This window comes from Sprattus sprattus (genome assembly GCF_963457725.1).
Source record: "Sprattus sprattus genome assembly, chromosome: 11".
Taxonomy (NCBI): domain Eukaryota; kingdom Metazoa; phylum Chordata; class Actinopteri; order Clupeiformes; family Clupeidae; genus Sprattus; species Sprattus sprattus.
In genome coordinates this window covers 16,718,822-16,732,365 of record NC_137909.1, presented here as the reverse complement: position 1 = coordinate 16,732,365, position 13,544 = coordinate 16,718,822, and the positions used below count along the sequence as shown (strand labels likewise).

The 13,544-nt window shown below is 45.2% G+C and overlaps 1 protein-coding gene across 1 annotated transcript in view; it reads right to left on the bottom strand.

Annotated features, from left to right (window-relative positions):
• Window positions 1-13,544, bottom strand: part of fbn2a (fibrillin 2a) — a gene marked incomplete at both ends in the record, with an annotated part of 77,968 nt that overhangs the window by 13,550 nt on the left and 50,874 nt on the right. Inside the window, 20 exons of the mRNA XM_080847181.1 lie at window positions 840-959; window positions 1,439-1,564; window positions 1,909-1,974; window positions 2,354-2,506; window positions 3,307-3,432; window positions 4,279-4,398; window positions 4,661-4,789; window positions 4,932-5,048; window positions 5,519-5,644; window positions 6,313-6,438; window positions 9,462-9,587; window positions 9,750-9,821; window positions 9,989-10,141; window positions 10,423-10,548; window positions 10,814-10,939; window positions 11,176-11,244; window positions 11,515-11,676; window positions 11,886-12,008; window positions 12,179-12,301; window positions 13,343-13,468. Of these exons, the coding sequence (XP_080703307.1) occupies window positions 840-959; window positions 1,439-1,564; window positions 1,909-1,974; window positions 2,354-2,506; window positions 3,307-3,432; window positions 4,279-4,398; window positions 4,661-4,789; window positions 4,932-5,048; window positions 5,519-5,644; window positions 6,313-6,438; window positions 9,462-9,587; window positions 9,750-9,821; window positions 9,989-10,141; window positions 10,423-10,548; window positions 10,814-10,939; window positions 11,176-11,244; window positions 11,515-11,676; window positions 11,886-12,008; window positions 12,179-12,301; window positions 13,343-13,468 (2,415 nt within the window). The remainder of the gene's footprint in view (window positions 1-839; window positions 960-1,438; window positions 1,565-1,908; window positions 1,975-2,353; window positions 2,507-3,306; window positions 3,433-4,278; window positions 4,399-4,660; window positions 4,790-4,931; window positions 5,049-5,518; window positions 5,645-6,312; window positions 6,439-9,461; window positions 9,588-9,749; window positions 9,822-9,988; window positions 10,142-10,422; window positions 10,549-10,813; window positions 10,940-11,175; window positions 11,245-11,514; window positions 11,677-11,885; window positions 12,009-12,178; window positions 12,302-13,342; window positions 13,469-13,544) is intronic.

Below are 13,544 nucleotides of genomic sequence, written 5' to 3'. Positions count from 1 at the left end.
CATTCTCCCATTTCTCTGCATCACATTTTCCCTGCACGTGGACTGTCCAGCAGCTCCTAAATGGGTCTTGTATGGCCACTGTCAGCTGCAGATAGGAACTAACGTAAAGACCAGGCGCCTGGACAGCCCCTGCAGCACAACCAGAGACGGGAGAAGAGCAGTAACCAGAGAGGGCTGCTGTGCCGTGCCGTACCGTGGCGTCTTGTGATTCCCTATTCTATTCGGCGAGTAGGTAATTGAATCAAAAACAAATCTAGGAGGGTGTAGGAGCGATATGCATTTCTGTCGCAGTTTTATGTGTCCATTTAAAATCAATTCAGAAAATGTAATATACAGTCTAGACTTAATTAAGGCTTTTCATTAAATGTCTATTACATTGTAATTGACTGGATGATTTAATTTCCTATACATTTTTTCCATACCTGCGCCAGTATTTTCATGGGACATTTCTGGCTCACAGTGTTACAGTATATGACATATCCTAAACATTACATACAGACATCCATGCTTTTCAACAAACTGCTGACACTGAATTGTCCCACGAAAAACACAACTGTGATATTTTGCAGACATAAAACAGAAAGATTAGGAATGGTTGTCTACAGCTGGTCTGGTTCTTGGCATCCACACACCTACGTATATAGACACCAATATTGATCACTCTGCTAGGCTGAGGTTTAGATTAAACGAAACTGACATAAACCTACCAGATGAAAGCTGGTGAATACACAACATGAATTCATAATGAGTAAATAAACACGGGGAAATGAATGGGCTCTGCTTGAATAGTGTGTACATCTGATCCATTGTTTGACTTAACAGGGCAAAGAACAGCCTACCTTCACAGGTCATCATGGGTCCTGGTTCAAAGCCATCATCACAGGTGCACTCAAAGCCCCCGATAGCATTAGTGCAGGTGCCGTTCCCACATGGGTTTCCCACCAAGCACTCATCAACGTCTGCACACACACACACACACACACACACACACACACACACACACACACACACACACACAGAAAACAGACACCTCAGGTCATACTGAACTCAAGCAGGAGAATCTGACTGTTAAGCACTGTCCGGTCTAGACAGTCTAGACATGACCCTCATGGGAAACTGTATCCTAATTAAGCAAACCATTAAGATATGATGCATCATTTGTGCTAAAGTTTATGTCTTACATCTGTAACCACGTAGCTACCAAAGAACCAGTCCTAAATATTGCTAGCTACCATTAATCATCATCAGCTTATCATGGTTCATCATTTCTTTAAACACAGGTTGTGAAGCTTCCATTGAAATGATGTGTATGCTAAGTATGCCTCCTCATTCACTGAAGTGAAATACATGAATGCGTTTCCTCTCTAGGCTATAAAAAGGCCATGTTCCATTCAAAACACTTCTGTATCTGGATGGGTGGATGGGCTGGTTCTCTCACCGATACAGTGCACCCCGGTGTAGTTGAGCGTGTAGCCCATGGGACATTCACAGCGGAAGGAGCCGTCAGTGTTGATACAGTGCCCATTGTAGCAGATGCCTGGATTCTCCACGCATTCATTCAGGTCTGGCAGAGAGGGAGAGAGAGAGAGAGTGGGAGAGAGAGAGAGAGTGGGAGAAAGAGAGAGAGAGTGGTAGACAGAGAGTTGAAGAGAGAGAGAGAGAGTTGGAGAGGGAGAATAACAGAGATGACCACAAAACCAGATGAGGAAAAGATTCCTCTCTGTGCTATGCTCTGTTGTGTTTCCAATTCAACCTGCGCCAATAAAGTTGAAATAGAATTTCAAACTTCTTGTAGCAAGCTGAATGAAGGAATGGTGCAATAACATCAGGTTATGGCTTTCATCCCCTGGGATCCCATGTACTGACGACAAAAACGTGTGGCTTAATGTGAATAAGATGAATCCTTACCTATACGTGAGTCATCAAAGCCAGGGACTATACCAAAGCCAAACGGACAAAGATCTTTGAAGCCAGCTTTAATGGAGGAAAAGAACAATTAAATGTCATTCAATTATAGAAATCTACATAGAATGTTTTAGGGGGAAGTTTGACCAGTATGAAGAATGATCAATATGAACTCTTTAGTGTTAGATGGCCGATCTCTGTGGTAGACATTCTAAAACTTGTTGAGTGCATAAAGGCTTTAAGCGATGGTGTCTGTACAGTATTACAACTTTCTACAACACACTGCAACAGCACTGTCATAATTGAGTATGTGAGAGAAGCGTCAGTGGTGCCAGCGTCAGTGGTGTCAGTGTCAACGTCAGTGGTGCCAGTGTCAGCACCAGCATCAGTGGTGCCAGTGTCAGTGGGGTCGGTGTCAGAGGTGTAGATGCGGCTGTGAGCATCTCACCATCAGTCTCCTTGGGGCAGAGCTCACAGGGGTCGCCCCAGCCCTCTTTAGGCATGTTGCTGCAGCAGCACTTGGCCTTGGATGTGTTGAAAGCCTGCGGGAGCGAGCACTTGCCACTCTCAAAGCGTGTGAAGCAGTAGCTCTCCCGCTTATCTGCACAATAAGAGAAAGAGAGAGAGAGAGAGAGAGAGAGAGAGAGAGAAAACAAACAGAGGACCAGTGAGAACAACTGCCGTACAGCCAGTGTGAGAAAAGGGATGCTAATACGTTTCTCTGGAAGGAATTTATGTCTATGTTGGTCAAATAAACATATGTCCATACATTAACGTAGTGTTCGTCATGACTGAGGTTGAAAGGTTCTTAAGAAAGTTCTTTTCATGACTTAACTGTCTCAACAGGCTACTCGTAATTAAAATAAGCCTAAAAATGTGGCCTCAATAGCTTTTGGACATCAGCTACTTCTCCATATTGATGAATACTTGGACAGAACATAGGGATCTGTTTTTTTCTCTCTAGCAAAAACTACTGAGTTTACAGACAACGAGGAATGTTTTCTGCCGTCAGCAAACCCCACTTATTCAAAGCACATGGGTGAGGTAATTGAATAAGGGCATTACAGAAGGTCACTTCAGGAAAAATTCCACATGAACACAAACAACTTAATTGTGCAAATAGGTGCAGTTTGAACAGAATGCTACAATGGGGCCATTTTAGTTAACACGCAATTCAACTAAGGAAGTCAAGTAACCATAAAGTAAATTGTGTGAACGTTTTGGTCTCACCTCGTTAAGAAACTCCTCATGAAACATCCCCAGTCTTTAAAAGCTGTTAATACTCAATTAACAAGTAGTTTTTCAGACATTAAAACACCAATGTTACTTTCGGACTAATTTTATGCTGAACTAAATGTGTCTTTCTCCATGGTAAGCGAAAGGGGACAGAGAAAGAAGTACCATAACATCTGCGTCCATTCTCTGACAAGATGAAACCAGGTTTGCAAACACACTCAAAGCTGCCAGGGCTGTTGAAACAGGTCCCAAACAGACAGATGTTGGGATCCTCTACACACTCATTGACATCTGTTAAGAAGAGAGAGAAGATAGAGAGAGTGAGAAGGAAAAAGAGAGAGGGAGGGAGAGAAGCTGATTCTGACCATCAACATATTTGCCCAGAGAGAGAGAGAGAGCACACTGTAAACAAGCAGCTGTGATTGAAAGAGTGTGACATGGTGCCCCAGAATAATCACACAACTGCAGCGGGATGAATGATACATCAGTGTCACCCAACATGAAACCAGACTTTGTGATGCACAGACACACACACACACACACACACAGACACACACACACACACACACACACACACACACACACACACACACACACACACACTCATTCACTCTCTCTCTCTCTCTCTCTCTCTCTCTCTCTCTCTCTCTCACTCTCTCTCTCTCACATTCGCACACACACACACACACAAACACACACACACCAAGCACACAAACACACATATCTATGTGTGTGGCCCTGCGAGTCAACTGACTGGAAGCTTTGTTGGACAAGTAATGATTTAAGAGTCAAACAAGAGGGGCTTTTAGCCGCTGATCTTGAAAGGGCTGCCTTATATGAGCAGAAAACCTATTGAGAGAGGCCACAATAGCCCACTCACACAACAGACAGGATAACAGTTAGATAGAGCTGAATCCATAAATATTTGACTTATCTTCTAAAAATAAAACATCACTGTTTACAATCTTTTTTTGCTGGCAGAAGAATTTGTCCCATCCAAAAACATAGATAATGAGATAAGAGGGCAGTGCAGATGATGAGATAAACACACACACTCACACACGAACATGCACTCAGACCCGCGCGCGCACACACACACGATCACACACAGCAGTGGTGGTGGATTGGGATTCTCACCTACGCAGTGTTCGTTCTGCACCCTGTAACCCTCAGGACAGATGCAGCGGAACGACCCATCCAGGTTCTGGCACGTGCCGGGAGCACAAGTTCCAGGCAGGATAACACATTCGTTCACATCTGAATAGGAGAGAGGGAGATAGAGAAGGAATTAAGAGGGAAAAGACAGAGATTGAGGTTGAGGACAAAGAAGATATAAATAAAGTCAGTGGGGAAAGAGAAGAACAATAAACAGAGACAGAGAGAGAAAAAAAAAGAAAAAAGTAGATATCGCAGTGAAAATACTTTTAAAAAAAACCTGGACCCAGGATGAACCTCTATCCTGTCCAAAAACAAAATAAGCGCCTCCGCAACGACTCCCTGGAGATTAGGCCCCACTCACCGATGCAGTTCTTGCCCTCCAGATTGGGCTCGTAGCCCTCGTCACACAGGCACCGGAAGGAACCGATGCTGTTGATGCAGTGGCCGTGCCTGCAGATCTGGCCGTACGAGGTCGCGCACTCGTCAATGTCTGTTAGCAAACACAGGAGCAGACAGACCACAGTGTTACCAAGGCTTACAGGGTCCGAATACCTAATGAGTGAAGGGCAGTGCAGTGTGTGTTGACATGTGTTGAGTCCACGCATTATGCAAACAACAGCAGAAAGGGCTACCTGTGCAGTCATTGTTATGTGTGATCTCAAAGCCGGGGTGACAGAGGCAGTTGAAGGAGCCAACGGTGTTCTTGCACGTGCCGTTTCCACAGGGCTGCCGCACACACTCGTCGACGTCTGGACGACAACATGAAGGAGAACACAGAGCCAGGTGATCACGTTTATTAAGGTGAAATAGAGACGTTTAAACAAGATGAGAACACAGTCACAAACCAAAAAAAACAGGGTGAATAAAGTTAAATCTTTCTTTCTAAACAAAAAAACACAAACTGCTCTCTAATTCAGCCCTTCATTCAGGCCCAAAAGGCTTTTTCTGCTTCAACCATTGTTGTTGAAATATCTCTGACTTTTCTACAGCACTTTGATTCAAATGCCTGTTAACCCAAGACGGCTAACTGACATGACAGAATCCATTAAGAAGACATACGATGTCTCAACAATCCCTCTTCTCCAGGACGGACACGGCACTTCCTGCAATGCATCTTACATTCATGCCATTAGCCAAGGTTAATGGAGGTCACTTCAAACACCACCTCCATCAGCAGTCAGGGCGAGACAACAACAGGGGTGTCGAGAAGGCGGCTCACCCATGCACATCCTGCGGTTGATGGACACTCTGAAGCCGTTGTTGCAGACACACTCATAGCCGCCCTGGATGTCCACACACTCTCCGTGGCTGCAGACGTTGGGGATCTCCAAGCACTCGTTGCGGTCTGATGGTTGGCACAGTCGGGGTGGAGAGAGACAGAGAGAGGGCGGGAGAGAGGGTATTGGTACATCTGGGTGCAATTAAACTATCAATGCAGTGAAAATCGAGAGAGAGAGAGGGAGCGGGTGAAGGAGCTTCCAAACAGGGTAAAAGCAACTGCCAAGCAACACAGTGAGGAGACAGTGGGAAAATAGGGGGCTGGCATGGGGCTGGTCTCCAGCTGGATGTGCCGCCTGACCGCATGGGAACTGGGCGGATAGGAGAGGAGAAACAGATACCCTAGTGTGCCACCAAGGGGGCAACTCCTGACATCAACGTTTCAGGTAATTTACTGTGACTGAGTGTGACTCAAGTCAGTGTGATAACTGCTAGCAGACTCTGGGATCATGGGAGTGGTTACTATTGGAGCAATAATATTGACATACTAGTTTCTCAATTCATTTTCTAAGTCAGTTTTCCTCATACAGCACTGAGGCCCCTTTCATACAACCATTCACGTAACTTTGACCACTAGTTCAATACCTTCAACATCCTTCATCAAATTGACAACCATTTATTTTATAATCATGCTTGTGTTGTGTGGGTACAGTGGCACAGGATGCAGGTGAGTGTGGTGGGTTGGTACGAGGTTTGAGGCAAGTGTGGTTGGTTGGTGCGGTGGCCTCGACTTACCGATGCAGGCACCGGTGGGGGAAAGATTGAAGCCGTCGGAGCACTCGCAGCGGTAGCTACCAGGGCTGTTGATGCAGTCTGCGTTCCTCTGGCACAGGCTCTCACCACTGCTGCACTCATCTATGTCTGAGGAAGGGCAGAACGAGAAACAGAACACAAAGAGAGTTAGAGAGAGAGAGAGAGATAGAGAGAGAGAGAGATAGAGATGATGAAAACAAATGACCATTTGTTCAAATACTCTCACGAGTAACAGAATGCATAACAGGGATGAAGAGAGAGAAATGGAATTAAATGGCTGCAAACGTCTAATAACTAGTAACTACCTCTAATGTGTAAGACTTAGAAATGTGTTTTAATCCACATCTAATGTCTACTCTAACTCACTGCTTTTAGACAGCTTTTGAAAAAGCTCAGGGTCTTTCTTTCTTATCAAGCTGTGATTGTCAACTTGTATAAAGAATCACTTATTGTGTGAAGCACTGTCTATTTTAGGCTGTAGAAACATTTCATGAATGGTTTTGCAGTTTCTTTTTTTATTAGTCTGTATAAAGCCGCAGTGAACACCAGGACATTCATTTATATTGAACTTCACAGGAAATGAGGGGGTCTTTTCATAGAAGGAACGGCACCGCAAAAAGCTTCCTGTCAAACCGCATCTACTGTGTGCGAGTCAGTAAGAAACCGAGACATCTGTCTCAGCTCCATAACGGCTCACTGGGGAAATACAGGGCATCAGCCTTGACGTACAGGACAAGGAAAACAAAAGCTGGTTGGGTTTCGTGTCAGAATGTGTCCAATGTGCAATTGAGTCGTATTATTAAGGGACAGGAAGCAGTGGGGAGAAATCCCATTACTGACCACTATACCCTGATTTTGTGCATTTCTGACAGATTCCTGGCAACTTTCCTTAATAAAGACAACTGCAAAGATCACCAAAGATTATGTAGGTAAATGTCATAAATGATGAACTACTTTGTATTCATACTGAATCAATTTCTGACTTTAGATTACATAGATTAAACGATTAACATAGCTATTATAAATAATATCCAATATATACTGTACATATTAATAATTATGATATAATGTAATATTAAATAGTAGTCATATATTACAAAGCTACAACAAAGCCCTTTTTGCTTTTCCTCTGTCTTTGCCTTTAGATCTTTGTGACAAAAACATCCCAACTTTCCCAATCATGGGTAATACTAGCGGTGCAGCCAATCGGCTGTAATGCTCTGCCCTGCCTGTCAGATTTTCCCCTCATTGTGGTGGTTGCGAGGAGTGCGGTGAACCCCAGTATAGCAACCGCTAATTATGTCTTCTCCCATGGGCGTGTCCACTTGCCACAGGGAGCCCCAGAGCCCTTCCTCTGGAGCACATACAGGGGGTGTCTGCGTCTGTGTCTGTGTCTGTGTCTGCGTATGCGTCTGCGTCTGTGTCTGCGTATGCGTCTGCGTCTGTGTATGCGTATGCGTCTGCGTCTGTGTATGCGTATGCATCTGCGCCTGCGTCTGTGTCTGTGTTGCATGCTGGAGACACTTGAAAGACACCTTTGGTGGGGTCACCACCCCTGTAGCCCCTCTGGCTATTTCCTCCTCACATGCTCACACACAGTGGTGGCTGGCAGGAAGCTAACTGTGGCTGGAGCAAGAGCAGGTTGAGGGAGGGTGTGTGTGTGCGTTGGGTATAAGGGTGTTGGGTTGCCCCCTAACAAAGGCAACGTTGGTCGGCCCCCTTTCCCCTGCATTAACCCTCATCATCTTAGCATCACTCAACAAGCACTTGAAAGGCCCCATGGATGGGTCACTTCCCTTGCAGCCCCCCCTGGCTATCTCCTCCACACACACACTCACACACACACACACACACTCACACACACTCACACACTCACACACACTCACACACACACTCACACACATATCACATATACACACACACATCGTCTCCTGGTGGGGAGCAAACTGTAGTTGGATCACGGGTGGGCCGTGTGGGGTGTGGGGGTGTTGGGGTTGGCCCCTGACAAGCGGGGCCCCTCATGGAGACTGACACCGCATGCGGCGCAGACGACTCTGTGGGGGGACATCACCAGAGACGCAAGCAGACAGAGGGCTAATATTTGAACTGAGATGGAGAGAGGGATGGAGAGGGGGAGAGGGGCGGGAGGGAAAGTAGGACAAAAAAAGACTGAAGGGGGGAAACAGCGGGTAGAGACACACATGGAGAAACCCGACACATGTTCTGTCCTCAGTCTCCATGGCTTCCTGTGCTTCGGGGCCTGAGGTCTCTGCTCTCGCTTTCTTTCTCTATGATCTGTCATAGCAGAACGACATGGGGGATTAGACCTCCATCAGGGCCAGATAAATGTCCAAGCACGGCCTTGTAAGACAGATAGCCCTCATCATGACACAACGAGACACACAGAGACTCCCGTACAGCGCATATCATTTCTGTTGTCTGATGAAAAACACTGCAGCCTTCAAAGCAGAGGTCTCCCAGAGCAGGTGACCTCAAATGCATCTGTTTTTTTACTAGACTGAGGCTAAGCCTGGACTTCTCAACCACAAGCTGAAAGTACCCGAACTGAAGTGCTTTTACCGGAGGGTAAGTGGGTGTGTAGAGGAGAGTGGGGTAAGATTAGCCATTTTTTTTAACTTACATCGACCTATAGCCAAGGGGAATTTCAGACAGAAATACAATTAATGCATACAACACAAGTTCAGGATGTGTGCCATCAATTGAAGCGTAAGTGGTGTGCCTAACTCAAATAGACATGAAAATATGGGGTCCCAAAAACAAGTGGTCTTGTGGCTCAACTTGCCACATGTTGGGGGTAAGTTGATCTAGCTGACAGGATAAGTTGAGCAATATGAGAAAAACTATGGTATGGCATGGTAAGTAGATATAATTTTAAATATAAATCAGAAACCTGAGGATGGTTTGTAGCCAATGACATAAACACAACATGTTACATATGTATGGAAAATGCTGCCCAAAATGGCAAAACAAGAGCGATGATTATGACTGATTATAACAGCTGATGGTTGCCCATCTCCCCTACTGATAACTGTCCCATAATTCCTGTTCCATGTTTGATTCATGTTTTCATTTCACGTATAAAGTTTGACCAACTGCCACAGGTTCCTTACCTTCACACACGAGCAGGAGGTCATTGTAGCTGAAGCCTGTGGGGCATTCACAGCGGAAGCTTCCGATCTGGTTGATGCAAACACCGTTGGCACAAATACCAGGGATCTCCCGACACTCATCAATGTCTACACGGGCGAACAGAGATGCAGTCACAGACAGTTCACCTCTAACACTGAGAGACCATGACACACACCAACATTCAACTGCTGTCCCAACCACATAGAACGTGCGTAGAGATACGTGAATCATGGCCTTTGTGTAAACTAAATTCATAAACTGAAGCTTACCTATGGCTTTACCGGTCTCAATGTCCAGTCTGAATCCAGGTACTAGGTTGCCACAGAGGAAGCGGTACTCATCTGAAATATGTAAAGCGCAGACACAGCCATTCGCATCAGTCGAGGTAACCACTCAATTAGTTGGATTTACATAACCGCAAAAACAAGAAAATGGCAGCCCGGGGCAGTTTTCAGATAGCAACTGGAGATGTCTGTTACTTAATAGCGAAGAAGGCGGTGTCTCTCACCTGTGGCGGGTGTTGGGCAGGCTTCACAGGGCTTGTTCCAGGCTTTGCCCACGTTGTAGGAACAGCAGCAGAGTCGGCGAGTGAGGTTGAAGGCCAACTCGTTCTCACACACGGTGCCATTGTAGTTCCTGTAACAGAGGCTCTTCCTCATGTCTGATGAGGAAGACGGATAGAGCGGAGGACTGAGAATCAGTAGATTTGGCTCAAGAAACCTCTAATCTTTAATCAGGAAACTGCTCAGAGGATGAACAGAAGAATGCTTTTGCATATTTTCACTTGTTACACATTCTGCGACACATTACACATTCTGCGAGCAAGTCAATGATGCTTGCCATACGTTGGCTAATGATGGATTCAGCCATGATGAAAACAAGCCAGATGTACCCTGTGGCATGAATGGCACTGTGGAGTATACAGTGTGGTCAGGCACTCACCCATGCAGTTGTTGCCTCCATTGACTTGCATGTACTCCTGTGGGCACACACAGGTGTAGTTGCCCAGGGTGTTATAGCAGGTGCCAGGTCCACAGATGCCCGGGTTCGACACACACTCGTCAATGTCTGGGAAACATTACAACAAATATTTACGGCTGACACCCGTCTTCACAACTGAAGCATGTTACACGTGCAGATTTTGAGGATGATAGAATTGAATTGCAGTCTTTGGTCAAACAATTGCCTACACATTAGCAACTGGACCAATGAATTGAACATTCAGTTTTTAGTGTCCCCGTGAGGACAATGCAGGACAATTCTCCTGTTGCTTTGTTTATTTAGTTGAAAATGTGTCTTGAGTGCTAAAATTGAGCTGAGCTCAGGTTCTTACCTTCACAGATGCGGCTGTCCTCATTGAGGTAGTAGCCAGGAGGGCAGTCACACTGGAAACTGCCAAAGGTGTTCACACAGTTCCCTCCCTGGCAAAGTCCTGGCAACTCCTGGCATTCGTCAATGTCTGCACCATAAACACAAACAGCCCCTCATACATTCGCCTCTTGATTGGAAAAACTGAGATGGTTACCTGGCCTATATCAAGTTAATCAAGTGTTTTTTTTTCACTAATTTCCTATAAGTTCTTTGAATTATTCACGTAGATGCTGGTTTCGATTGCTTTGTTTCATTCTTTCAATTAAAAAGTTACTTTTCTGGAACATGATCATTAAAAAAAGTATTTTTCTACAAGGAGTTCACCTTCCAGGATGATGGTGATGGGATTTGGTCTGAAGCCCTCTCCACCTGGACACAAGGTGTTGTAGTCCGCTGCAAGCAACACAAATCAGATGATTCAGACCCCAACAAGCAATAAAACCAGACCAGATTTACGATGCAAGTCTGCAGATGTCTTTGGCATGTATTACTGCTTTTACCCCATTTCGCAACTTTAAAGGTGCACAGAGTAAACATATTTTACTTTGCGTGGCTGATCTGTATGTGAAACCATTTGCCTATTTGACAATTAGATATTAGATAGCAGTGTTTAGCATTAGCGTGTTGAGTGCGTTAGTGATATTGAGGACTCAGGAGTCTCACAGGAGTTGATGGGGGGGCAGAGTTCACAGGGGTTCCCCCAGGCTCGGCCCAGCGAGCAGCAGCAGGAGGAGCGGCTGACGCCCACCCCCACCTCCACGCTACAGGACAGACTGCCGCGCCCGCGAGGACTCGCCTCCCGGAAACAGTTCCCCACACGAGTGTCTGCCAGAGAGAGAGAGCGAGAGAGCGAGGGGGAGAGAGAGAAAGAGTGGGAGGGAGGGAGGATATAATAAAATAAAAGTACATAAGGTTGGGGAAATATCAAAGTACTGAGTAAGGAAACAGTCAAACCTTGTGATCACTGTTTTAGCTATTAAAGAAAGCTCTAATAGCGTAAAAGAACACCACGAATATCAATGAAACGCTCTTACCCACACATCCCACTCCAGTAGGGTTAAGCTCAAAGTCATTTGGGCAGTTACACTCATAGGAGCCAGGGATGTTCACACAGAGTCCATTCACACAGTTTATAGGGTCCAGGCACTCATCTACGTCTGTAAGAACAAACCACATACATATGAACACTGGTAAACACTGCTCTTCCCACTCTGAAATAGGCCTCCTGAATGTACCTTCCTGTACACTAGACACAATAGAGAAGAACTCACAGACAATTAGCATTAGGACTTTCAAGTATACAATGGGGAGTGTGAGAGTTTAGTACCTGTGCAGTTTCCTCCGGACCTGTCTAGCTCATAGCCATCATCACAGATGCAGCGGAACATTCCGGGGAGGTTCTTGCAGGTGCCAAACACACAGATGCTATTGAAGGTGCACTCATCAATATCTGCAAAGGTACGGTTCCATTATCATTAGAGGAAATAACACCTGAAGGGCTGTTGTGGGTTGCCTTCATCGTTATTCACATAAAGCAAACAGGAGGATTCCTGAACATAATATAATAATAAAACATACTAATCCTTGTTCAAGAGATAAGTCCACCATGTTTTATAGGACACCTCTAAACTATTTCCAAACCATTCTTACGGAATATGGAACATCCCTTTAATGTGCTTTTAGTAACACCACAGAAAACAGGACCACAAGGGGAAAATAAATTAATGCAAAGTGTATTTGCCAATATTCTTCAGCAAACTCTCCATTCTCTACACACTCACACACACAAACATACACACACACACACACACACACACACACACACACACACACACACACACACACACACACACACACATACACACACACATACACACACTCACAAAGATGTACACACCCACACACACCGATCCAACACATACACTCACATAATGTATATGCACACACATCTACAAGAGAAGACACAAATGGGCTTTATGGGGTTTATGTGACTGTGTCTTGTTTGGTTGAGGTCACAATCATGCCCTGTGTTTGGACTGGACTGGACTGTTGGCTATAAATAGAACACACGTCTTTGATTTCTCCAGAAATATCATATATCAAATTGTATTACCACATATATAAACAAACATACACACACACACACACACACACACACACACAAACAAACACACACACACACACACACACACACACACACACACACACACACACACACACACACACACACACACACACACACACACACACACACACACACACACACACATACTCATACTCACACACAAGATTCTGATTCAAAGCACAATATGCAGCACTTGAACATATCATGAAGATATTACGGCTAAAGACATCACATGTCATATTGAGGATGAGGGTGATACATTGAACAATACCTGCACTTTCGCAAAACTATGGTTTATCCCATGCAGATCATACTAGGTTAGTGTTTGAGTGTGTGTGTGTGTGTGTGCATGCACAATTGACTTACCTTGGCAGGATTTGCTGTCAGGGGCCTGGACGAAGCCCATCTCACACTCGCAGCGGTAGCCTCCGGGCACATTCAGGCAATGGCCGTTTTCACACAGGTCCACATTCTCAGCACACTCATCCGTGTCTGTGTGTGCACACGTTTGAAAAACACAACATCTGTCAAATTCAGGTCAAATTCTGTCTTGATTAAATACAAAGGT